The 27,533-nt window shown below is 40.2% G+C and overlaps 1 protein-coding gene across 4 annotated transcripts in view; it reads left to right on the top strand.

Moving 5' to 3' along the window:
- C1H4orf19 (chromosome 1 C4orf19 homolog) overlaps positions 1-27,533 on the top strand; it is a 92,496-nt gene that overhangs the window by 26,716 nt on the left and 38,247 nt on the right. Inside the window, exons 3-4 of one of the 4 annotated variants that reach the window (XM_040587738.1) lie at positions 13,386-13,433; positions 14,552-17,103. The exons of 1 other annotated variant lie outside the window; for it this stretch is intronic. In XM_040587738.1, coding sequence (XP_040443672.1) covers positions 13,402-13,433; positions 14,552-15,488 — 969 coding nt within the window. In that variant the 5' untranslated portion in view covers positions 13,386-13,401 and the 3' untranslated portion in view covers positions 15,489-17,103. Of the gene's footprint in view, positions 1-13,369; positions 13,434-14,551; positions 17,104-27,533 lie in introns of those variants that run through there. 2 more of the 4 variants (XM_040587729.1, XR_005826993.1) reach the window with 2 other exon arrangements.

The following is a 27,533-nucleotide window of genomic DNA, read 5'->3' as shown; positions in this document are numbered from 1 at the left end:
CATAGCCTTCAGCTGATTCTGCAAATGGACATCTAAAGAAAAGGGACTTCTGAGCCAGAAAACAAGCTGCTCCACAGCCAGTTGTGCTGACATACAAAAATCAAAGGATTTGTTTGCTTTTCTGTCAGTACTACAAAGAAAATCAAACTGTGCAGCTTCTGGCTCGTTCAGCCTCAGAGTAATAAATATTCTGAAAGACAGGCTCTGTCCTTATTTGCATTCTTCTGGTCTCCTCTGGTGAGGGTACAGGAAACTAAGGCCACATCACGGCCAAGAGAGAATCTGCTTTGTATTCACACTGCCATGTGATAGTGCATTGCTACAGGATCTTAGGGACTGCCATACCAGTTCAAACCACTGACCTGAGTGACCAGCAATACCCTGATTTTCAGCTCAGTACCTGAGTTTAGTGCTACTTCATGTTTAAGTCACACTTAGCTATTGAAATCCCTCAGGTATACTTCATTAACTACTCTGATTCAGCAGTTTGCTCAGCAGCATCTCACATACAGCCAAAAAGGGACAGAGCCAAAAGTAAATCTGTCAAGGGCTGGATCAGACCCTGACATGTTGTTTTCTTCAAATGTACCTTTCTGACCTCAGCATCTGCCCTTCCTCAAATTGAGCTAAGACTTCAATCTGATCTTTCACCAGGGACAGCAACATGTTTCAACTATTGCTATCTCTAACAGATGTCTTTGACCTCTCAGCAACTATTGAATTTTCTCAGTCCTCAAAATTTACCAAAGTGTTTAATATAATGATGGATCAAGCAGCATGCTTCTGTCTTCTTCTCTCTACTCTGAGACCTAAATAACTTTACAGGAGTCAATAAATGTAGTCCTCCTTTGTTACCTCATCTTTCATCCAAAGGTCGAAATTTGACTTCTTCAGCTAACCTTAGAACTAGAAGCATCTGTAAGAAAACCAGTTTTAGTTTTTCTCATTTCCTTAATATTTTAAAGACAGGTCTAAGAGACCTACTGGGGGAAACAACCAAAAAAAAATCACCAGATTTGGAATTGTATGTAGTTCTTATGCCAGGAGAAATGGTTCAACCATTAGGAAGAAAAGAAAGCGTAAAGTAGTAACATACATATAAAACCCTCAGTGTTTCCAATTAAATAGACAACTAGTCAGAAATGTGTGAATGGAGGGGCTCATCAATCTTTTATTTTTTTTTATATAAACTGAAATGTCTCCATTGATTTCAGTGTATGATTGTTTCTCAAGTAGGCACACAGAATATGGGTACACCCAGTATAAAAGTCTTGTGGTCTTCAGGATATTCAGACCAGGCCACCAAACAGCATTGAAATTACAGAATACCACTGAAGGAGGATAGAACAGTTCAAACAGGTCTGATCCTCTAGTTAATGTGACAAGGGGAAATCCATAGCACAGGCATTAGGTAATACCTAACAGTACAGACATTTCTAGCAAGAACCAGGAAGCAGCCTCTTATGAAGGTACAGAATAGGACCTATATGAGAAGACAGGGAGTAGAGGAGTATTTTGGAGAATGCAAATATTTCAGAAATTATTAGAGCTTTTAACTAACAGCTTTTAACAGCTACACTAAAATGATGTGAACATGGAACAGAATTTCCAAATTACAGCTTTTATTTTTACTGCAGTATCTTTATAAGCTACCTCATATTCTAACATAAAAAACTGGAACTCAGACATATATGGCATACATCAATTGCCATGCACTTTTCTTGCAGCAGCCTTATGCAACCAAGACAAACAAGTTCTCTGTATGATGTCTTCCTACTATTCCCTTGAGAAGTCCCTGAGGCACAAGAGCAATAACCCTTTGAAATCCATAACCAGGACTTCAGTAGTTGTGTTTCCAAAAGCTGGGGAGCAAATAATGACACAATTTTACCAACAGGAAAAGAAAACTGCTTGGACTACCATGGACCTGTTTAAGAACTTTTTATTTATCTATACATATATGTGTACGACACCTAAGGAGAGGTACATCTATAAATATCTACAGAGAGCTACACATATATAAAAATACAACCTAACCTGCCATGTCATTTCTTTATCACAAAGATTATGGCATAAAAATGACAAGCCATTTCCTCTAGCTGAATCCGAGTTATCCTGAAAGACTGGACAAATGACGCAAATGAGTCACGTTTTTACCTTGAAAAGATTCACTGCATCATATGTATGACGTGCATGAAGTCTCTGCTGTCCTCAGGAAGGAAAGTCACAGATCAGCTGCCAGTGCTCAGCTTCTACATGTACCATTGCTATGCCAGTGAGACCCAGATTGTCTGCGGTGTAATGCCTAGCTAGCAGAAGTTATCCATTCGGACAACCTGTCTTCAGACCCTATTCAAGATTCTGTTTCATTAAGCCCAGGCCAATCTATTGTATATCACACACAGACATATTGTCATCTAGTGAGGACAGAGCCTTTTGAGTCACGAAAATAGGGCATTTAAAATGATTTCTTATTCCAGCTCCATTATTAATTGTGTTCACTCTAATATTTCTAGCACCCTGGTGAAACTTCAATTTTAAGTGCCCAAGCCCAAAACTGAAATTCACAGCACTCTCTGGAAGTCCACAGACACTGCACTTCCATCCAGGTGTCTAGCTGACTAAAGCTGTTTTGACAGACATACCACAGATCCTACCATCTTGACAGGTCTCAGAAAAACATCTCCTGCCAAGCTCATCTAGGAACTGTAAAATAAGCAGACTATTTGTATTAGAAATCAGGAAAGGCTGTCTAGACAAAGACATGATAGAACAGGGAGTCCAAGTTAAGAGCAAAGATTTCTAATCAAATACCCACATGTGTCTATGCCAGGAGGGACAAGGCACTTCAGCTGGATACCCAGCCAAGTCTGCTGAGAGCTTATGAGCCCCTTGCCCTAAACTGTGACTATATTAGATTTCCTGTAGCCTGAAACCACATGGTCTTCCTGAGGCTCCAAAGCCTGGCAGGTGCATTAAGGCCACATCTCACACAGACTAAGAATACAATATTCAACCTAAAACACAGTAGCCACAGCAACACCCAGTCAAAACCACAGAGGAGCCAGTGATTATTTTACATAGTATTCAAAGGGTTAGAAAATTCCCTCATAAATTAAGAGCCCCTATTCAGTTTGACCATCAGCCTCAAAGCCATGTCTCACAGCCATCAAAGTCATGTCCTTGATGGCATGCTGTGTAGAAGGCTGCTGAAGCCTCCCACTGGGAAGGCAGCTGCTCCAGGCAAAAGCATCAGCAAAGGACTCGGCAAATTGTAGCCTTGCAGCAGCACTATCCCAACCCCTGATTCTAGCGCTGTTTCTGCATTGTTTTAAAAAGATATTGGATACAACCAAGGTTTTTTTGGACCAAGGGTTGCAACCCAAGAATCCACTCCCCAAAGTGCAAAGTCACACAAGATTGCAAAGAAGCATTTCAGCCTCCTAAGAGAGATGAGATTTCAGATACAGTCCCTCTTTGTTACATAAAAATCGGCTATAACTATTTTGAGGCTCCAGCTGTGTTCCCAAACACAGATCCCCACTAGGGCCTAGCCTAACATAATTACTGAATCAAATATAGTTTCTCTGCTGATTGCTTCTTTCAAACGTACATGACCATCTGCTTATATCCATTTTTTGTCTTGTCACACATTTAGACCACACATCCCTTGGGAAGAAGTGAATTTTCATGTTTGCTGCTGCACAGTATGGCCCCAAACATGATTCGGGGTTTTAGGCCCTATTAGAGTACAAGCTATTATACTTTATGGGATTAGCAGTTTTAAAAGACAGGAAATATAAACTTCAGGAACTTAAACGCCAAACAGTGATATAAGTTTGGGAAGACAAGATGTAGGGAATAAGCTTGGTTGAACAGGAAATGAGCATTTTTATGCTACAAGCTATATTTGTTTTTCCTTTGTGTGAACTGGCTAATGATTGTGAGAGTTTTACCCTTTGCCCCACTCTTCCTTTTACTCAAAAATAAAACAAACATTATGTATGGTAAATAATGGGAGTAGGGAAACATTCTGTGACCTAGTGCTGTGAGTGATGAGGAACTAGTCATAGAGAACGCATTTCCTTTTAATTATCTTGTAAACATTTAAAATCAATTGCAAAGAGCCCAACATGAAAAAGGGGCATATTCAGATCACCTCCAAGTCGTAGCCCATGTGCCCTCTAGAGCACTCTACTGCAGTAATGAGGGCCTCACAAAAAGGTCCCTCCCTGTGAGCTGGCCTTACTTTCTCAGAGATGTTTACAAAAAAGCCTGCAGCTACCAGAGATATTAGTCAATGAAATAGTACAAGAATGACTTTAAAATAAAAAAATGTTGGCAGAGTGGAAATAGAAATCTATGATGAGAATAAAACATGGGACTTCATATACTGATAATACCACTGGGGTAAGTGGAAGATCTGGCTGACTTTACTGATTTGGAAAGGAGGACATTTTGAGGAGGAGCCAGCAGGACTTAACATAGCTATGCATATTACTACATTTTTTGGAAGAGCAGCTTAGGCAATAACGAACAGTTACAATTCAAAACAAAACACCTTCTGTAAAACTGATAGCATCTACTTTTCATTACCTTCCCCTTTCGCCAGCACACCTGCAAACAAGTGCAGGTGTGCTCAAGCTACAATGGTATCACTCAAGCCTCCCTACCTTGACACCTGCCCACCACTGCATCATAGTTTGGTGCAAAATAGCTGCATGAAAAAGAAGGGAAGGGGCAAGGTGGGAACACAAATACCAACAGGATTAGATAAAAATGTAGCTAGATGTCTGGAAGCATGGGGAGAGAGGAGCTGTAAAGAAGCATAACACTTTCTCATGTAGCATTTGCATCAATTCAGATGCTTCCCATTCTAAGTTATTTACACTAGCATGTAACAACTGGCAGGTATTACCATTGCCAACTATACTGGTACAGTTTCTTGTTAGTACAACTACATGTATGTAAGATAATTAGTATGTATTTTTCTAATAGCAGACTCTGGCTAAATCTGACGTTTTCTCAGCTCTTTGAGTAAGAATACAAATGTAAGCAGATATTTCCATTACTCTGAGCATCCTGAGTGCCAGAGCTGCTTCTCATCAGATTGTAGCCAGACATCATGCTGGCAGGATGCTTTTCCCCCATGTTGAGAAATGTCACAGCACCCACCCACAATTAGAGGACATAATTGACTCCTGCACAGTAGACGCACCTCTCAGCTAGCAGACTGCACTCTCCCTTGGATGCTGTTATGAATAATCCAAAGATATAATATGCCGTTTGTGCTATTTCATGTACATAGTAATTAGCATTGACTGTTAATGTTGTAATCCTAGGACAAAGAGCACAGTAAGTGCAAATTTTTGACAATTATTATTATTACAAGTTTCCTGGATAAACGCTTAATGCATGCCTACATTTTCAGAAGTTGCCACACAGACAGAGGTTAAAATCATAACATTGCTCCCACTGATTATTTGCAAGTAGGCCATAGTTTGGCAATTAGCTGATGCTGTATTGATGGTTCATCGGGCAAGCATAACATTTGCTATTTGGGTGTTTGATATTAAATCATTTTGCTCTACCATCTCCTGAGAAGTGTGGGATTCAGCTAATTAGAAACAATTCTGTTTAAGTATCACTTGATTTGCTCAATGTCAGAGTACAAAGCATCAAAATTTATGAAGCCGTGACTGAGCAAATCCTATAAATTCCCAGATAACAAACACCCCATCATGCTTCTGATGCCTGAGAACCTCCAGGTTTTGATACCTGCCCCAGTTAAAGCTGCTTTTCTCCCCTGAAAAAACTATGACTCTATATCAGTTTCACAGCTTTGTTGGGAAGAAGTGAAAATTATTTCCCCCTCCATAAAATCAACCCCAAACTTCATGCCTTGAATAGCATACAGAATACCTCACATTCTTCCTTCATTGAAACAAACAGCCATTATCTGTACACAGTGCCAATGTATAGTATCACCCAGAAGTTTGATACTTCAGTCACAAAACCACATAAAGAATTAGGCCACTGGCTCAAACGACATACAATCCATGATCTCAATTCAGCCTGACCAGTGAGAAAAAACAGAAAATATTATCTTCAAAAAACCAAAATAAATATTCTTCTCAGCAACTGTAGTGTAAGGATTATCTGAATTCATGCAATGATTACATTTATCTGTGAAAAATTGGATCAAATTTGAAAAGGAACAAGCAGAGGGAGGTAATGGAAGTTAAGACATCCAAAGCTTCCGTGTCACCACTGTAGTTAGGCTGTGGCTGAAGAAGTTTTATGTGAGTCTTTCATGGGTCCCTCTGTATTCTCCCAGCTTCTCTTATCTTCACAGCTAGCTGTTCTAGAGATACATGCAAACCATTCAGGTGGAAAATAAGGCCTCAGAGGAAAATAAAAGTGGCTGGTAGACCTGTGCAGCTCTTCAGCTTTGTTTGTAAAATAACAGGCAACTATAACCTTGGCAATAACCTTGTGCCGGCAGGACAGTATAAGGCTCTTTCTGGTGGACTCTGACACGGCTTATTCCCAAATATAGAGCCTGCCTCCCTCAGAACAGGAGGGTAAACCAAGCTGTACCAGGAAAAGCACTTGCACAGTTCCCTCTTCTTGCAGAACAATGCAGACAGGGTGACTCAAAGCCAGTCTACCAGTCTCTGTCAGCAGGGTAGCACAGCCAGGTATCTCACTAGGGCTGGACTGCAAGATGGCTGAAGCACGGGAAGAATGACACTTCAGTGCTGCACTTTAAGGAAGTGTGAACAAAGGGACTGAAGCCAATTCAGCTACAGAAAACAAACAAAAAGAGCCCACGAGGTAGGACCTGCTTCTTATTAGTGAGAGTATTATGATATTTCTTTAGGTTAGTTCATTTATTTTAGATTATATATGACAATTCAGTTGTTCCCTGACACACCTTTAGAATAAATTTCCAGGCAAAGATTCAGTCAGGAAAAATGAAAATAGACAGATTTCAGTCCAGCTTTAAGTGTTGGTCCCAATGAAGAATTAAGCACAGACTTATCAAATTTTTACCTCCGTAACAACCACACCAAGACAAGAATTGCCAAAGACTCTAGAGGCTCAATGAAAAAAATCAGGCATTTTATACCACTTCAATTTTTCACAATTTTTTTTTGTTCTCATGCATATGTTAAATGTGACCATTCCAGCCAAATTGGGCTGTAACTTTCAGGTGCAGGAGACGAACTGATCTTGAGTTTTGTAGGAAAGTAATTTGTTTTCAGAACACATCTGTCAGTTCTGAAGATTTTATTGGTGCTGTTAGTCTCCACAGAGCCTTATAGAATCATAGAATAGTTTGGATCAGAAAGGACCTTTAAAGGTCATCTAGTCCAAGCCCCCTGCAATAAGCAGGGACATCTTCAACTAGATCAGGTTGCTCAGGTAATTCTGGGCCCACGATGTCTTGGTTCCCACTCCCTGCCTCTTTGGAGGCCCTCTGGACTCAGAAGGGTGACCAAGGTCAGGAAAAAACCTAAAGGATTTGCAGTATTCTCTGTATTTTAAGCAAAGTGAGGCAGTTCTTACACATGGTATTCATCCAATAGTAGTCACAGCCTGCACAGTGTGTAGCTAACAAAATTTGTCCCTGGTATTTCTTCCTTTACAACTTTTTCCCCGTTTTCTTCTCTCCCTCTACCGCAGGCTGGTAATTTTTTTTTTTCTACTGTATGTTTACTAGTTTTCTAAATTTCTAAATATAGTTCTTCCCAGCTCTACCATATGCCCACAATCTTTCTGTGTCTCTTTTATATTGTCATCCAGATCAATTGTTTCCCTGCCTCCACCCCTCAGTAATACATTGCCTGTCCCTCCTCCAGTCCAGACACACCTAACCCTTTCTCAGACCTTGGCACATGCTGAGGACAGCCTCTGAAATCTGAGAAGTGTGAATGACTACTCAGCACAGAAGGCAAACCACACCTCCCATTAGGAGAAGCTTGCCAAGTGCTACAGCTCTCCAAGGTTATTCCCACCTCAAATTCTTCATGTTCCTTCTGTAAACACTTTCTCTTCCAACATTTGCTTCTGTGAATATGCCTCCTAGCTGGTTAGCATTTGGCATCTATATGAGATCTTGCTAGCAAAAAAAACCCCACTAAGTAAATTGTGGTTTTGTCAGTAGTGCAACAGCCAGGCTTAATTCTGATGAGCAAGGGCTCCTTTCCCTTGCACAGAGACTGGTAGCTCAGGCTAGTAGCCTCAGAATGGACAGGTTTCACTGAGGAGTGCAAAACACAGCAGACTGATGGGGCAGACACCAGCAAGGTCTAGTCTGAAAGGTGCCTCTACTGGAAAAAGTCATCAGAAAGAGGTGCCCCAGGCCCCTGGGAGATGCATCATCTGGTCTCAGCAGCCCAGATTCTACACATGTAGGAAAAAAATACTCGTTATTTTATAATCTAGAGTGGGAAAATATGGAGGAGAGAGAAAAGCCAAAGAAACACAAAATCTCATAAAACACCATGGGTGTGGGGGAGGAAAACCCCAAACAAAACAACAAAAAAAAAAAACCAACAAAAAGAATTACCCAGATCAAAAGTCACCAAGCCAGAGTTTCAGTTTAAGACCTACTAGAAAAGCTATTTTAATATGCTCTCCCTCAGCTTTCTGCCTTTACTCTTGCAGGGTTTTTGGGGTTTTTTTTTTGTTTTTTGTTTTGTTTTTTTTTTTTTAAATCAAGACAGAAGAAAAAATACGCCACAAAAAAATAAGATTGGACGTTTTGTGCTTCTGTGTAAACTTCCAAGAATATCAAGAAAGTCTGTCAAACCATTTTTATTTCTCAAAAATATTTCTCCTTCCCTTTTCATGACATTTTACTTCATTTTTTTTTTATTTATTCATAACACAGCTACAGTTTAAATAGATAATAGAAGCTATGTTACTATATAACTTAATATCAGATAAGTTGTGTTTCTCGAACCTGATAAAGCAAAGCAAACTCTTCTTAAAGCACACTGTGGCTTGAAATGCAAGCTTACATTTTTGGAGTCAGACACCATTCTTGTTAGTGTCAGCAAGGTCTCACACTTTAAGAAAAGCTCCATTTCATTCTCTTAGCAGGTGTCACCATAAAAATACTTAACAGCCTCCCCTTTTTCAGCATTTATTTTACTGGTGGGATTGGTGTTCTCTTCTCCTCAGATTAAGGCTGATTACTACCTCCTTCCATAGCAGGATTTTTTCCAACTGATTTTAGAATAGTTGCTCTTCTGTATCATTTTCCTTTAAAGGAATAAATTAATTATTTTGTAACATCAGGTCCTCCTGGTCTCTCTGTGAACATTCATTTAATACATTGCAAGGACATTATATCTAGACTATCTTTTGTGTGGTCACCTAAGGGTCTGCTGGAGTGGCTGAAGGAAACACATAGAGCTGGGCTTCTTCAATCTCTTTCACTGAAGAAAAGTATTATAAAACTTTAACTGAAGCAAGCACTGACACTGAATATGCAAGCCATAAGGCTACCCCTACTCTCTCATGCTGCAAGAATCTGATTATTTTGTGAAACTGGTACAAGCTCAACCTCAGATACACACTTTAGAAGATTGAGCAGCTACTCAAAGCTGGAAGGTGAAATGTCAAGATTTAGCAGAGCAAAAAAAAATTAATTCTAGGCTCCTTCATTCCTCTTGCCCGAACAGCTCCATCTCCTTCCTGTAAATGCCCCAAGTGTTCCAGTGCATGTCTAAAACAACAAATAAATATATGTATTTAACATTTTAGCAGAGCTTTAATGCCAGATGATATGTCAGTGTTCAGGATTAAATGACTCAAAAACCAGTGACAGAAATTTACAGGCCTTCAGGAACTTCATGGTTGAGAATGAATGGTGTCTAGGATTAATGGCAGTTCAGTCTGAATTCTGAGGATATAAATATTAGTGTTCTGCAACAGAGTATTCCGCATCACATCACATTCATCTCAAATTATCTAATCAATTTAGCAGCACAGAATAGATAACAGAATAAACATCATATAAAAAGGCAAAAAAAGTTTGATCATAAGAGGATGCAACGTTTCTAAACTCAGTATCAGCATATCATTATGCACTGCTTGAGCTCTCTAACCTTTTCTGTTGCAAGTCTATAGCATGTGCTCGATTCAAACTGCTCCAGAGAGGAGCTTATTAATACTACCTGTCCATTAATGGAACTATGAACATCAAACAATACACAAGTCTTTGGGGCAAGGTACCTAAAAAAAGATAAGTAGGATTAAAGCATGCCTTTTCATACTATAGAAGCAATTTGTTCCCTACAATTACTTTTCAACTTGACTTAAAAGATTATTAAAAATATGGAAGAAAAGGATAAGCGAAAAACCAAACCACTGTTCAAACAGTGATATTGTAAAACCATATTCCTATTTCAGGCATGTGAAATAATTTATAAGACAATACAACTAAAGTATTTTCCATATGCAATAGTTTATTCATGCCAGAGGGCAGATGCAGTTGTAACTAATCAGTAGAAAAACTTAACACAGTAGCACAGAGATAATTCAAACAGTAACTGTAATTAAAAAACACAACCAGGAAAGTGCTTCCTATGAAAACAACAACAGTAATTTCCATTTGTAATTGCCTTCGATGACAAATCACAAGCACCTTTACGACAGAATAAAGGACAGCAGTTAGCACTTCCCAATGTTTAAAACCTATAAGCAAGATTTTGCACTTTAAAAATTATAAACAGTTATAAGTAAAAGCACTGAATAGGAAATTTGTCAGATAAAAGTCTGAAGAGAAGCAGCCTGACCTGAAGTGCCCCCACCCAGCTAGAAGCAGTATCTGTTCTCAGAACTGGTCTACATATAAACTGGGACTGTTTTCACCAAATCTATAAACCTTAAAGTCAAGCCAAAGGCTGTGTGGGCATTTCAGTAGGCTCACATGGGAACTGACAGCCACTGAAGTTATTGTGATTTAGCAGAGTTGAAATAATATTCACATACTCCTAGACCATGGCAAGCATGAGGGATGGTAAGACTGAATAGGAAGAGGCTTACCATAAGTCAAGTTACATTGACTTTCCCATGAACAGAGATCACGTCACTTATCTAACACATGGTAACCTACCAGCCACTGCAACTTGAAGGTTGAGTGTACCAACAGCTGGTCAACTTTATGCACTTTTTGTTCTCTCAATTTATATGCAGGTTTAAGCTAAAACTAAAGATGTCAGTCAAACCAAATCAAGTGTTGACATAGGGATTAGCTCAACTGAATTAACTTCATATCAATCTTAAACTAAAGAAGGGCTATAGCTAATTCGGCTTTTAACACAATCAAAGCAAATTGTATTAAGAATTCCTCTTTGGCTGGAAAAGATGGCTATGCCAGCCAGCTCAAATAAGCCCTTATCTAGTCAAACCCATCCAGATACATAGGTACTTCAGAAACTGCACATAAGGAAAGCCAGTACTCATGACCACCTCACCAGTTACTGCCTCCTCTTCAGATAAAAACCCCTGCATCAGAAATCCTGTTACGACATTGTTGAGTGGTGGAGGATAACAACATAGAGCACAAGATCAGCAGAGGTGTGGAAGGGACACTGCATTTAAGGAAGACAGGAAAGCAGCACCAAGACAGAGGAAGCAAAGCAGCTGGCTTACAAGCCATCCCAACAGGCACCGAGCTACAGCAAGCTTGCTACTTCTAATCAAAGTTTCTGCTCCAGAACAGCTCATTTGCAGACAACAACAAGGATAGATAGGATCAGCTATACACAAGCTAAAACCAGCTGCTGAAGGATGGCTGGTCCTTAGAAGCTCCAAGAATGAGAGGCTTGACATCAGGCATTTTGTTAAGTGCTAATACCAAAGAAAGTCAGATTTTAGAGGAAAAAAAGTGAGACAATAAGCCCATACAGCAGAGTCCTGATCATAATTTCTGCTAGCATAATCACTGGTGTGAGGTTCAGGCCATGCCTGGTAAGAATAAATCAATACTACTTTCCTTTGGTGTTTTGTGAATAAATCACTCCAAAAAATACCCTGACCTTGCATCATCAATTTCTCTTTTATGGCAAGTGAGCTGCTGTCCTTAGGCAATGGCAAAAGCGTTTGAGGTTGGAGAAAAAGAAAGAGCCTGAATAACAATGGACAAATATATTAACAACCTGTCTTGACTTGATTAATTAGAAATAAGATAGCCCCAATCCATGAAGACTAATGAGTTTTGTAGGATTTGGGGATGTTCAGATCTGCATCTTCACTTTAGGTTCCAAACATGAAAGTCCTCAAGGGTCCAAGTTAGCAAACTATTTCTTCCCATAGTAAAAGACCCTGGCATATGAAGCGTTTAATAGATAGCTCTTAGCATCTCACTGTGTCAGGCAATGACACACATACAAAATCAGCTTGCAATATACAGAGATGTAGCAAAACACAAACACTCTGCTAGTTGTAGTAAAACTCTTTAAGAATTTACTACAGTAAAAAGCAGGTGCAACACTCCACATATAATAAAGTGCCAATCCCAGCAATACGTAGGCTAGTAGCCCAGTAGCTGTCAGAGCCAACTGAGTTGGGACAGGAGTTACTAGGAAAGAAGGAATCTGTGGTTCCCCATACACAGAGAACTCTGCATCTGTGGTTCCCACACCTTATCTAAGAAGGATGTTGAAATGCCAAAGACTCAGACAAACACACCAAGGACAATCTATAGGCATGAAGCAATGTCAGTGTGTGTAACATTTAAAAATATGAGGATTCTTCAGATTGCATATCAGAACTGAAGAGGCAGTACAGGACCTGTACTGTAGTGATAACAGGACATGATGCTCACCACCTGTTCCAATACAAGAAACAGAAATCATCAAATGCTGCTAGTAAGAACCAGGTTCAAGTCAAACAAAAGCCAGTGCTTCTTCACAAGGCAAGGCTGGGCTGTGAAACTCCCAAATAATGGATGCTGTAGATGCTAGCAGTTTACTGGAGTTCAAAAAGCAACTTGTCAAATTCATGGAAGAGAAGTCCAGCAATAGCTGCCAAATAAATAAATAAATAAATCCCCCAAATACACCCCACTACTCTGACTTAGGAGTCTCCAAGTCCTAAAATTGCTTAGCAAACTGTTCTGAGAGAACACTGCTATCTGTTTAAGAACTGTTAAATTCTTCCCCAACTAAAGGCCCCTGTCAACTCAAGTAAGCAACCTAGAAAGACCTTGAACCATACTGCATCCATTCTTACGTAGGCATCTTTCTTATTAGGTAATAAAACCCTTCTAAACATGAGCATAATTTTCAATGCAATTGCCCATGTACTGATTTCACAATGCTTCACTCACCTTCCCTCTCCCTTGCCTTCCCTCTCTCTCTTTCCAGATTAAAGAAAATCCAGATGGGGTGCAGGTGCTGCAAAATGATACAAAGGTACAACAGAACAAGAGTTGCTTAGACTGGATAAAAGAAATGCATTAAAATATGTGTCTGTTCTCCCCTACACCTGTTGCTTAAATTAAGCCCATTTGCAAGATTGGAGTTTTCCCAAAGTTTCTGGTATTCTTTAAAGTCACGCCAGAGTATAGGCATAGTGATTTCCTGGGAATGTCATTTTGATTTACTGTAATTGAGGTCCATTTCTATAATTTCTATCCCACACAAAAATGGTGCGGCATTGAAAACATCTTTAGCAAAGCCTTTTCTCATTTAGGTAGCATGAGCTTCCCTCAATTCAGTAAAACAAAGAACACATACACTATCAGATCCTCCCTTTCTCCTAAGCAATGAAACCCAACCACAGATCCTTGCTTAAATGCTATGATGGAAGCATAGTTAGTTGTGGGAATAATTCCCACATTAGAAATCTCCCTGGAGAGCAAGACTGACTAGTTTTAGAAAGACAACACTTTCTATTTGTTTGTTTGATATTTGACAACATTTGACAGTTACTCCTTCCTTTGGCCACACCTCTAGAACAAGTAAGGAAGTGGGAAAGAAAATTGGTGCTATGAGAGAAAGAGGGGAGATAAAGAAGAGAGACACACTCTGCAAGAAAAAAGTCAAGGAAAATATGGAACAAGAGGAAAAATGAAGAAAGGAAAGAGGAGAGCACAAAAAGGAAAAGGGCAAAGATATAAGGCTTCAAAGGAAAAACACCAGGAGAAAAAAAAAAGGGACATATTTTAGCAGCTACATGAGGACATATTAATTAACAATCTATGTGATGACTATTGGCTAATCAACCCCCCAGAGAAAATAAAAAATAAAGCTGGAAACATGCAACAACCAGCACACAGTTGTCTGATATCCTCCTTATGCCCCTCATGAATCTCACTACAGGGGTTAGTTAAGATTAGTCCTGGGAGGCAGCAGCCTACAGCACAGTTCAGCATTTCCATTTGGTTTAGCTCATTCTCGGGACCCCAGGTAAAGTTTAGTGACACCAGGTCCTCAAGATCTCCAGCTTAAAAATTAAGCTTAATGCTTCTTTTAATTCTATTGATTAACAGCATAATTAACATTTCTTCTACAAATTTTCCTTACTCCAGCTATATTTTTGATCCAGAAGAAGTACAGTCGCCTGGATGCATTCATGAAGTAAACAGCTATGAACACAATGAGCAAGGTGGCAATAAATCCAAATTCAAAGAGAACAGTAAAACTCAAGAATGTAAAAATGAACTCCAGAAGGATGAGCTAAATAGACCAGAAAACAGAAATCAGGTAAATAGCACAAAAGAAACTCTCTGGAACCACAGAGGCAATGATTTTCAAGAAGATGGACTTGTCAAGTGTGTTGCAAAGCTTGATGTTGCAGTCAATAGTGGCACCTCCTGTGCTGAAGTGCACTCCATGCTCAACTCCAACACAAACACAGTGAAAGAAGCCAGTGAACAGGGAACATCCAGCCAGTCAGAGGCTTCTTTAGTCACCAATAAAGACTTTTACACCAAATCAAATAGGTCTGGGCAGGAACTTGAACTAGAGGCAGGTAGGCAGGCAAAGGCAGCCTGCAATGAACCAAACAGTATTCAAGATGAGAACTCTGGGTCTGCAGAAGACAAAGGAAGTGCAATATTGGAGACACAAGACAATGCCATACAACTGCCAGATGTTGATTATCCCCAAAATGGCAAACAAACCAGGAACTATGTTGAAAAATATAGCTTTCCAGTCAATTGTGCACATTCAGACCAAAATGCTGGGCCTTCAGCAATACAGGACCAGGACTTTTGTGTAATCCCACCTTTGCCTATGAAGAGCAGTATTGAACCTTTTAAAACTTACTCCACAAGTTTGAGTGAGGGTATTACTGGTAGTATCACTGCTGTGGCTGTTACCAAAGTAGCACAGGCACCCCCACACCCCAAATATAAAGACATTAATGGAGAAACTGAAGATGAAGATGCAGAAGTTGCAGCAGCTCTGGCTGCACTGGAGGCTGCAACTGCAGGGGAAGACCTGGAAGATGACGATGAGTACTAGATGAAGGTTTCTTTCTAATACACTGGGTAAGATCCAGATTTCATTTCTGGATCTATATAAGCATGTGACAGCTGCTGTGAACAGCATATATAAAAGGAATTGAGACTAAACCTCTGGCCCTTCAGCTGTTTTATACAGCCTTTCAGTTTCTACTGCCTGCGGTACAGAAGTGTTCCCTTCACTAACGGCAATACTAACACACTTCTCCATGGGGCCAACCAGGAGAGCAAAGCATCATTTCTTCTACACAGGATATTCTGCTTTATACCCACCTCACCTGGACTCGTGCAAATGTTTCCTTTGGTTTTGACCCTCCAGAAGGTCTGTGCACACAACATGTTCCAGGTTCAGAAAACTTCCATTATTTACAACAGAACTATGGAAGCCATGGAGTTAGAAATCACAGTTTTTCATCATGTTAGCATAAAAAAGAAGAAACTGACCCAAAGTTCTATGATCTAATGAAGTATGAAATAGGGAAGGCAGCTTGGCTTGCACTTCACTGCAGTTAAGGTTCCATTCTGGATTAAGCCTACAACCGTGCATGTGCAGCTGGTGTTAGGACCTCGTCTCTTCCCTTACGCCTCCCCTGGAATTTCTTTGATACCCCAAGTGACCTGCTTCAGCTCATTAAAACCGCAAGAAGTCTAGACACATCTAAGAAAGTGGCTAATTTTCTGTTGGCTTCATGAGCTGAAGTAGCTCACATAAGAATAGCACACATACTCTTAGAGGTGCTAGAGAGGAATCCAAACTCAGTCCTGCTAGTTTGGATAAATTAAAACTGTTATAAAAGTACAGGCTAAGACTTCTCAACTCTGCTAAATTTTCCAGGCACGCATCTCTTGCCTTAACAAACAGTTTGCAAACAGGTTGTATCTCAAACACCCCCAGCAAGATATGGGGTTTTTTTATATACAAACAGGAAGAGCCAGCGTGGACCCCTCCCTGGCTCTGCTTCAGTCCTTAAACTTACAGCAGAAAAGGGATTTAGCTTCCAAGCTGCATTAAGCATAAGACCTGAAAATATCAGCTGCATTCCTGGAGTATTTACTCTTCCTCTGATCTAAAGACTAGTATGTTAACCTTTCAGGGGGAGGTAGAAACCAATTCACCTGGCAATTCATCAAAATTTGGATCTTAATGGTTGAAATAGAGAGTGCTTGACATTTTATACAGAAATTTTGTGTTTTCCGAGTTTGTTATAAAATCTTAATAAATTTTTTTAATCATATAAAGAAGTCATCTGGGAGCTTTTATGCTTTATACATTTTCTGATTGTATGTTACATAAAAGAAGTACTATAAGATATAGCCCTCATTAGATACATGAAAAGCACCAGTCATGTATATGCTGAATCCTAGTCCTTAACATATGTAAGGCTGCGAGTCTTAAGTAATGTGTAGATATTTAAATTATTTTTGTTTAAATGCAGATTCCCTCTTTTCCTCCAAATACTGCAAGACCAAATCAAGATTTCTGTTTCTCAAAACATTAATGTTACCCTTGGAGCAATTAAAAAAATCCTGAAGTCTCAGCTTTAGAACTACATACAGCTACAGGTGAAAGTCACCACCTTGTTTCTGAAAATAAAAAAGCTTTATATGTTTTTAAAGTATTGTAGTACTGTTGATTTGTTTACCACTCTCCTGCTTTAATAGGTCCTTTAAGCATTTTCATAAGCACACACAAGTTTTATGTGCACGTTTGTGCATCAAAAATTACTGTAACAAAAACGACTTGCACATTGCATATGACTAGTTATGGTTATGACAGAACATAGCATATGTCTGCTTTTATATTGTGAGGGCTCTGGAGTGCATCACCAGGCCTAACTGTCCCTGCCCACTGCCCAGAGCTTCCCCAGCCTGGCCCAGGACCCCATGTCAGCCCCCCTTCCCAAGGGCATCAGACCCTGCCTAAGCTCAGCCATGGGCCCTGCCGAGCTGGGCCTACCTGCAGGCTGACAGCCTGGCTCCACTGGAGGTGCCTGATGCCCAGGGGGTGGCATTGCCCCAGTGCCCCCCAGCCTGCCCTGCTCCCTGGCTGGGGTGGTGGGACAGGCCCTGGTTGTGAAGTCCAGCCCTGTTGTCCCCAGGGGAGCCTCTGCTGCTCACCAAATCCCAGCCCCGGGGAGCCACCAGTGCCTGCTGCACTATGACACAAACCATGAAAAATTATTTATGTAAAAAAACATCAGAGAGTTATGCAATAAACATCCCACTGAACCTATTTGATTTTTCAATATCCACTCAATCAGATTTTTCTAACCTGAACTCCAACCTGAACTCCGAGTGCTTATCACAGGAAGTTTTCATCTTTCTTCCCAAGAATTAAAACAGACTAGATGAGAGCATTTGGTCAGCCCAGCCGGTGCCCTGGACACTCCTAACCAGGCATCACTTCGACAGACAACTGCCCACAACTGTGGACCACCAGACTTAAATCCTCTGCAAAAGACCAGCTGAGCCACAAACATCACATTTCTCGCAGCTCAAGTTAGTTTTCATGATCTTAAATATAAAGAAGGAATCACTGTAACGCAAATATATTCACTGCATAAGAAACAAATGGTCAATGCTTCTCATAACCAAAAAAAAAACAAACCCACCCACCAGCAAAACAAAAACAAACCAAAACTGTCTGGCATATATATACCTCAACTCTGCAGTATATGGAAAGCTTCCATAGAACAAACCTATGAGGAATCATCAACATTCAGACTTCTCTTATCTGCTATCTAAAAGTGTCTTGTGCAGCTAAAAAAAGTTTTTATGTTTATGTATGTGTTTATATCCCTTCAGCTCTATAGTGTCACAGCTGAGTGTCAAGAATCCCTAGTAGTTTCTCAGACAGCAGTATATGTTTCACAATAAATGTGAAAGAATCAATTATCTCAGAAATAATTTTTAAATACCACAATTTCCTCCATAAAAATCAGCCTTTAAATAATTACGAGAACCAAATCTTACCCAGTTCGATCAGATGTTGATGCAAAGAAACACAAACACTGCCAGCTTGAACAATCCATTTTGCTCAGGCAATTATGAGAGTAAAGTTTAGTATCTTGAAAAAACAAATTATAGGAAGAAAAAGTTACCGGAATCAACAGTAAACTGTGTATTTTAATACTTCTCTCAAAAACTACACAGCTTTTAAGACACCTCCTTTATGTCAAACACCATAACTTCAGACACTAATCAATTATGTTTCCTATATTCAGAGGTTTCACTTAGGAAGTACAGCTTAAATGTTTTAGTTTTCCTTTGATACAAAAGGAATTAATGAGGTAGCTGACTGACTGGCCAATATCTATTTTTACTGTTTCTGTATTCGATGTAATTCTATATAGGTGAGTGTAAAGACATATGTAGTAATAAAGAACAGGCAAGCAGGATGGGGAACTTATAGGAGCTAGTATTTCTGTGAAAGATTTTGCATCTTGGAAGCTCATGTTTCACTCACTACTACTACCAAAGCTACTAACATGACTTAAAGGGAAATTGTAATCTTTCCATATATAAGCAATGAGACAGTAAGTAAGAGTAAGCTTAGCACCTTCTCATTTAGCAGTGGGTTACCACTGGATTATGAAAAAAAATTCAGATCACTGCAGAGATTCTAGATACAACAACAGGAGTGGAAAATGGCCCAGTCCACCCAATTCAGGGAAGTTAATTATTTTCTAGAGAAAACGTTATGGGGGAAGTTTGTTTACAGAGCAACAGAAGAACCTGAAATTTGATATTGCAGAATTCTTCAGTTCAGCAAACAAAACCCTAACAAGAAAGCAGAAACCTGGAAATAAATAAATCCCACACAGATTTATTTATTATTTTTCCCCCCTTTTACAGCACAAAGGCAATCCACTGGGCAAGCGTTGCTATGGAGACTTCCCATTAAAAATTAATATCCAGTAATAGAAAGTCTACTATTTTCTAAAGATATTTCAGATTAGATTGCTTTAAAGTAATCCAAAAATACCACTTTTTATCATCATTTAAACGATGAAATAAGAAGCACTGACTTAAAAGTAAAAAAGTATTCTTGGCCTTATGCTGTATTGTAGTTTCAATTTCCTATATGTGATTTAATTTTCCAAAAGATTAATTCTTGCCAAAGTATCACATTTTCTAAATAGAACAGAATACTTCATATTTATTAAGACCTGTGTATATGGTATTTCATACATTTATTCAAAGTTAGGTTTACAGTTGGACTCTGATCTTGAAGGTCTTTTCCAACCTGAATGATTCTATGATTCTATGAAATGTCTATATTGTACATTATAATTACATTGAAACAATGAATCTTGATAGATTATTTATCTTGATTTGTAATATCCCTCCTTGAATGTACACGGAAATTGGAATCCATGTGAGTTGTGCAAGAGCAATACTTCAAAATTAAACATATTAGAACTTTGTTCAACATGCTGAATACACAAGAAAATAAATTTATCAAAGTCATTCTACATTAGAAACTAATTTATTTTTAAAGGAAGTTTTATCAACAGAATTGTTTCAGACATTGTGTCCTCCTTCCAAGTTTTAGAACACCTATATCATACAATGTGTAAGAATAATTGTTAGAAGCAGATTAACCTTTTCGTTGGTCTTTCCAACACAAACTGCCCTCAACAAAGACAATTATGGCCATTTTGAAATTAAAACAGAAAATCCTCAGTTCCTTCCCTGGACAGGATTTCCAAATTTCATGCATCCACATACACAGCTAGAGACCTCAGTCTCAGGACTTCTCCATTCACAACTTCACCTGGCATCTCAGGGAGGTTTGTTTTTAAACTTTTCTTAATTTTGAACCTTCACAATCATTTTCTGAACTTCAGATCAGGCAATTCTGTAACTGAACTAGTTGGACAAACAGAAAACAGGACATAGTGCCTGTACCTGCAAGCGATAGTACCAGCTACTGACTGACCACTTCTGCAAAGTCTGTGCCACCTCCTTTGGGACTTTCTCCATTTCAAACAATGAGGTGTTGAGATTAAGTGTGCATGCTGTATTCTCTAAGAGGTTAAAATAATTACAGGAATTTTATGCCTTAACATAAGAGTCACAACTTAAAATTTTTCTTGTTACATACAATTTTAACTTTGTTAACATAATTTAATCCAATTTCACAACAGAACTTTATTAAACAGACTTAATTCCCCAACTCCTCACCTCTTCCTCCTTTAGTCAGGGGAAAGAAATACTCCCTTGTACAACTTAATGCAAAGAACAGGATTGTCTCAATGAAACAGAGAAAAGACAACAGTTGTCCTGATTTTGTTTTTAATCCAGTTCTTGAAGTACAGATCCCAAGCAGTCATCTCACAACCATCATGAACTATGAAGGTTACACCGTTCCCTGCTCTGAATCTTTACTGAAGTTTTTATATATTAAACAGGATTTAACAGGTTTCTGCTGTACTTCATAACTCAATAGCTGTACATTACCAAGCGAAAAACATTTTATTCTGTAGTGAAACAGGAAAAAACAAGTCTTTCAAGAAACACAGCATCCCAATAAAACGTCAGGTTGCAGATGACTGAAGTACTGAACCAACTCTACAATAAAACCCTGTCACATGAAGACTGAAGTTTAATTTGTTTGCTCATTGAGCTCCCTTCGATTTACTCTGAGCTAGAGATTAGCTTGATTTTTATGAGGGTGCAGAAGCAGAAAGGAGCAAGGCAACACCCTCAACTATTTACCTTAACCTCAAGCATGGCCAGATTCTCAATAATCTAGGATCACACATGCTACCCACTGGTCTTAACACTTGTTATAGCAAATAACACTTAACACTGTGATAGCAAATAATTTACCTAGACTTAGGCAAAAGGAAAGGAATGTAAGTGACAAAGGCAAGATGACTACAGAGCAAAATGAATGTATGAATGAGATTAAAGTACTGTTTAAGTGCTCGAGGACAAACTGTAGCAATTTGACCAAGAATGAATAACCTAAGTTGTTCCCATCTTATGTCTAAAGGCTGGTATCTAAATAAAGCTTTACTTCCCTTCTCCACTTGAGAACTTGTGGTGGTTCTGAATGCCAGGTGCCCAAAGCCGCTCTGTCACTCCCCTCCTCAACTGGACAGGGGAGAGAAAACATAAAAGGCTCATGGGTCAAGATAAGGACAGGGACATCACTTGGCAATCACAGTCATGGGCAATACAGACTTGACTTGGGGAAAATTAGTTTAATTGATTACCATTCAAAACCAAAAAAACACCTTCCCCCCACCCCTCCCTTCTTCCCAGGCTTAACAGTTCCCAATTTCTCTACCTCCTCCCCTGGCAAGCAGCACAGGGGAGCAGGGAATGGGGGTTACTGTCAGTTCATCACATTTGTTTCTGCTGCTCCTTCCCCCTCACGCGCTTCACCCACTCCAGCGCGTGGGGTCCCTCCACAGGAGACAGCTCTTCATAAACTTCTCCAACATGAGTCCTTCTCACAGGCTGCAGTTCTTCACAAATTGCTCTAGCGTGGGTCTCTCCCACAGGGTGCAGTCCTTCAGGAACAGACTGCTCCAGCATGGGTCCCCCATGGGGTCACAAGACCTGACAGCAAACTTGTTTCAGCAAGGGCTTCCTACAGGTCACAGCCTCCTTAGGGCATCTACCTGCTCTGGCACAGGGTCCTCCCCGGGCTGCAGGTGGGTATCTGCTCCACCGTTAGCCTCCATGGGCTGCAGGGGTACAGCCTGCCCCACCGTGGGCTTCAGCATGGGCTGCAGGAGAATCCCTGCTGGAACACCTGCTCTGGCACCTGGAACCCCTCCTGCCCCTCCTCCTGCACTGACCTGGGTGTCTGCAGAGCTGTTGCTCGCACACATTCTCACTCCTCTCTTCCACTGCAGTTTTTTTTGTGAAGATTCCACACACACACCCCCCTTAAATATGCTATCCCAGAGGCACTACCACTGTCACTCATGGGCTCAACCTTGGCCAGTGGCCAGTGTCTTGGAGCCAGCTGGCACTGGCTCTGTTGGATGCAGGGGAAACTTCTGCGATCTTCTCACAGAAGCCATCCCTGTAGCCACCCCACTACCAAACCTTGCCATGCAAACCCACTACAGAACCTCTTTCAGAAACAAGATGATATTAAAGGAACTCAGGGGCATTCCTCAGGTCAGTTTCTCCATACAGTCTTCAGGGAAAAACCAAGACCCATGTAAATTTCTGTATTTCTAACATAAGATGTGTTGTATAAGGAAACTTTGCTGTGTCCAAAAGTGGTGTAAGTTTCTCTAGAATCCATCTCCAGAACTTTGGAAATATTACAGATTTTTAACTTCATAAACTTCAGTTTAGTAGGTAAAAGCGACACAGTGGTTATCTAACGAATATGCAGCATACTTTGCCAGAACAATGCCACTGTCTGATTTTGGTTATTGTTAACATTTCATTCATTAATCTCTTGTTTACACAAACTTGCATACAACACTCATGCAATTAACATCTGCAAAAAAGAACTGTACTAAAGATGCAACATTAATCAAAATCAAAGATGAATTATCAGAAGTCCCACAAAATACTACACATACTCCACCCTGACTGGGAATTACTTTTCCAGAGTCATGCATGAGTGTTAATTACCAGCCGCTGCACACCACTATTGTTTTGACATACGCCACACAGATCCAGTTCTTCCTCATTGCTTTGATTAAAAAGTTGGCTCAGGGAGCGGTTGACGTCGTTCCTTTTGATAACTGCCGCAGCTACTTGCAGGCGGCCGGCAGGGCGCAGGCAGGCGGGGAGCCGAGCCCTTCCCGGCGGGCCACCGCCCGGCCCAGGCCCCCGAGCCCGGGGACTGCTGTGCCTGCCTCACCCCATCCCTTCCTGGGCCACAAGAGACCTGGGCAGCCAAATGCTACTGCTGAGAAACAGTTAGGCACCTCACATCACCAGTTAAATTAGGGCTTTGTATTTATTTTCACACTGACACTCCCAAGTTTTTTGAATGATCAATAAAAGCTTCAATAGCTCCCTCTGCTGCCAGCAAATATATATTCCCACTGCTCCACGCAAAGCATGCTCGCAGCCGACTCAAAGTCTGTGTGTATACACACACAGGAATGCAGAATCCTTGAAAAAAAGATTTGGGAAATACTATGGGTATTTTAATTTAACACTCTCCTAAGATTTCAGCTTTTATATCAAAATAATGTCAATCAAAATACTGAAGGCCAGTGTTAAATACTATTTTCATATGATAATTTCAAAATTCTATCTTATTCAATGCAAAAATCACAGCATATTATCTGGGTATCTAACTGGATATATAGCAACGCCCATGGAGCAATAGCTAGTGTTTTAGGACAGTTAAGAGACAAGTTTGTCTCAAACTGCTGCTGCCCTTACTATCACTACTGTTTTCCAGTCTTTCATGTTCCTGTTACTGTCTCCTCTTACACTTGTCCCTCTGCCATCAGTACCAGCAGGTATCAGCTAGGTTTGTTAGTTATTGGGCAACAGCAAAACGGCTGTTTTGCTGCAAGGTGACAGCTATGAAAGGTTTGCTGAAGCAAATGCTCTCTATTCCTCATCACCACCCTTTCAAGACCATCCAACACAACCACTCGGCACAAGCACGACTGCCTCCTGCCCACCACTGCTTAACTCTACAGCCCAGAAGAAACCAGACTGGGATGACTAACTGAAAATAGGCAAGGAAACAACAGCTAACAAGGGTGGTAGGGGAGGGGAATCTGAGGGTTTACACACACAGAAGTGCAGGATTATGTGGACAGAAAAATACATTTGCCAATGTACCTTCCTTTGCACAAGACAGCAATGCTGCAAGCTAAACTTAATGCCATTGCATCTCTACAGCACTAGGGGCTGCACAGACACAATTTAAGAAGTGTTTCAGTTAGGATACAACAGGCCTACTCCACGGAGGCACAGACCAAAGCAAAGCAAGCCTGACGACTTGTGCAGAAACAGATGGCCAAGCACTACCCACGTAGCGGGCCCTGGACTAAGGCACATCCATGTCACAGGTGACATGATATCTCTCCTTACCTAAACATACTAACAAAATATACCACCAACCCACCCACCCCACCCGGGTCACAGATAATTCAGAGATCACTTACTTTAACAGTATAGACAGCTTTCAGACCTTGCCAGGATGTCTCTCCACAGGCATCCGCCATCTTAATACTTCCAGCACTACAGGCCTGGCTGGTGTCTCTTCTATCTTCTTTCCTTCAAGAGCTAAAGGAACAGACTCCTACTTTCCCAAACTGTTCAGCTTCCTTTTCCACATCTTGCTGCAGCCTTACACATCCTTTTATTATAAGTTTTCCCTCACCAGATGATCCTAACCTGGCAGAAAGGCAGCTCCGAGGCTGACTGGGCCCTCGCAGCTCTGCGCAGCAGCAGTTCAGCAGCCAGACGGCCCTGCCACCAGTGGTGCCAAGGGGAGAAATGGTGTGTCCAGAGCAAGACACAATCACATTGTGGTGAGAGTAAACAGACCAGCAGCATCTTACTGCATGCCCCCTACAACTGGAGAGGAAAAAGAAAAATACAAAAATCAACAAGGATACAGAAAACAAGAGAAATGGAAATGACATCCAGCATCTTCCAGTACTTTGAACCTAAATGCAAAATTCCTGCAAACAAAATTCCAAAATACAGAGGACTCCACAAAACCCTGAGGGGGAAAAAAAAATTTAAATCCAACTTTTATCTGGCCAAGTCTTACATGTTGTTGATTAATATTAGATAGCCATGGCCTAACCACTCTGTTTTCTTGTGTATTGATTAGCAGTAGTATTACACAGTTAGTAGGGAAAGGGGAGGAAGAGGCCTAAAGTGCACAGAGGCCCTGGCTGAAGAGATACAAATTGATTTGCACTTCAGACTACATCTAGGGCACAAGTGGAAGCACTTAACATCCATTAAACAGTCTAGGAAATAGGAGAGAGAGTCTCACGTCCCAACCAAGCAGGCACTTTCAGCATTACCAAGCCAGAACAGACCATATGTCCTCCTCACATCAGGAGATGAATAAACTCTTAAAAGGCACTTTTTAGCCCGCATAATTTTGTATTAGTATGCAGTAAGTACAACAACAGTAAGTTTTTAACAACCCGCTGGCTGAAATAAGTCTTTCCACACATGACACACACAAAACATTTGCAAGTACAGAAATCATAAGGTACCATTTTCATCAAAGTTTCTGTACCTGTGAAAAATCAGGAGATAATTCAGAAAGAAAATGGCAATGAGCTACCAAGTACACTATGGCATGCTTTTCAACTGAGGTTGTTTATAAATGATTCAGAAATAAAATAAAAAGAAATGCTTTGATCTTTACCATGTTTCAAAAAAATACATGTGCTTTGTGCACTTTGCCAGTAAAATCAGATTTTATTCAAGGTAGAAGTAGTTCCTTCATCTGCTTTGCTGTTACAACAGCATGAGGTAAGTTCCTGAATTTCAGCATAACGGTCTACCAAAAAAACATAAAAGTGGCTGTATTGAAGAAAAGTAACAGAACTATTATCCATGTAAAAAAAATCCATCTAGATACAATTCTTCATATTTGAGGACTTCTCTGTTAGTCCAGTTATGATGGAATTTCTCAAACTTTAATACAGCAATCCTCTCAATATTTCAATATATGCACATTATCTAATAAAAACTGTGTATTACACAAAATTAAGATATTCTATTCTTATCCTTTCTGGCATCAAAGTTCCTTGATACAGTTATACTTGCATTCAGTTTTAACTTCAATTCTTACTGAAAGCATTAGGAAGTCAAGGAAATGGACCCACTAGAGCGAGTACAGATGCCCACAAAGATGATCGGAGGGCTGGAGCACCTCTCCTGTGAAGACAGGCTGAGAGAGTTGGGGTTGTTCAGCCTGGAGGAGGCTCCAAGCAGACCTTATAACATCCCTTCAATGCCTAAAGGGTCCCAAAGCTGGAGAGGGACTTTTTGCAAGGGCATGTGGTGACAGGACAAGGGGTAATGGCCTTAAACTGAACGAGGATAGATTGGGATTAAGTTTTAGGAAGACATTCTTTACTGTGATGGTGGTAAAACACTGGAACAGGTTGCTCAGAGAAGTGGTAGATGCCCCATCCCTGGAATCGTTCAAGGCCAGGCTGGATGGGGCTTTGAGCAGCATGGTCTACAGGACAATGTCCCTGCCCATGGCAGGGGTGTTAGAACTAGAATCTTTAAGGTCCCTTCCAACCTGAACCACTCTATGATTCTGTGACAAGGAGTCAGAAGGGAAGCATGCTAAAGGAATTACGTAGTAGTATAATACATTACTCTCCAGTTATTGTTATGTAGAAGAACAAAAGGAGAAAAAAAAATCCCTGAAAATGAGAATCAAAGTGTGTCCAATCTCCAGAAGCTTCACAATCAACAGTATCTTGAGTGTCTTTGAAAATCAAGGCCTAGAGGGACTGTTTGAGGGGGGTTTGGGTGTTTTTTTTAAATTCTGAATATAAACCTCTGAAATTCAAATACAAACCTCAAAACAAACCTTGTGTGGTGCAGCCAGGAATACTGAAATAAAGGACAAAAACCCCTGCAAACAGGATGGTACATTGATAATTACACATCTCAGCTAGCCACAACAATTTCTTTTGAGCCTACTTCACACTGTTAATACAGCAAAGCTCATTTTTAATGCCGTTTACAGACAGTAGTCATCTGTGAGAACATAATGTAACCAATTAAGCATTGTAGTATCACAGAGGGACACAGGCTGAGAGGAAGCAACTACAAAGAGCTTCCTGCCATTTGTAATTTTTCATTCCATACCTTTCAAAACAATTGAGAAAGATAATGTGGTTTTTTTAGAAGAAAAAAAAAACCACTCCATGTCAGATAATAAAAAACCTTAAGTCTTGATATTTTAAAGGTAAAGGGTTTTTTATCAGATACCAACTTGGATTAAAGCACAGATTTTCTTCTTTCCCATGTAAAATGGAACTAGTATTTGCAGTTGTCCTTTCCCAAGAAAATAAAACTGCTCTGAAATACAGAACACAACCACCTA

The sequence above is a fragment of the Falco naumanni genome, chromosome 1 (assembly GCF_017639655.2).
Source record: "Falco naumanni isolate bFalNau1 chromosome 1, bFalNau1.pat, whole genome shotgun sequence".
Classification (NCBI taxonomy): domain Eukaryota; kingdom Metazoa; phylum Chordata; class Aves; order Falconiformes; family Falconidae; genus Falco; species Falco naumanni.
This window is presented reverse-complemented; position numbering and strand designations above follow the sequence as displayed.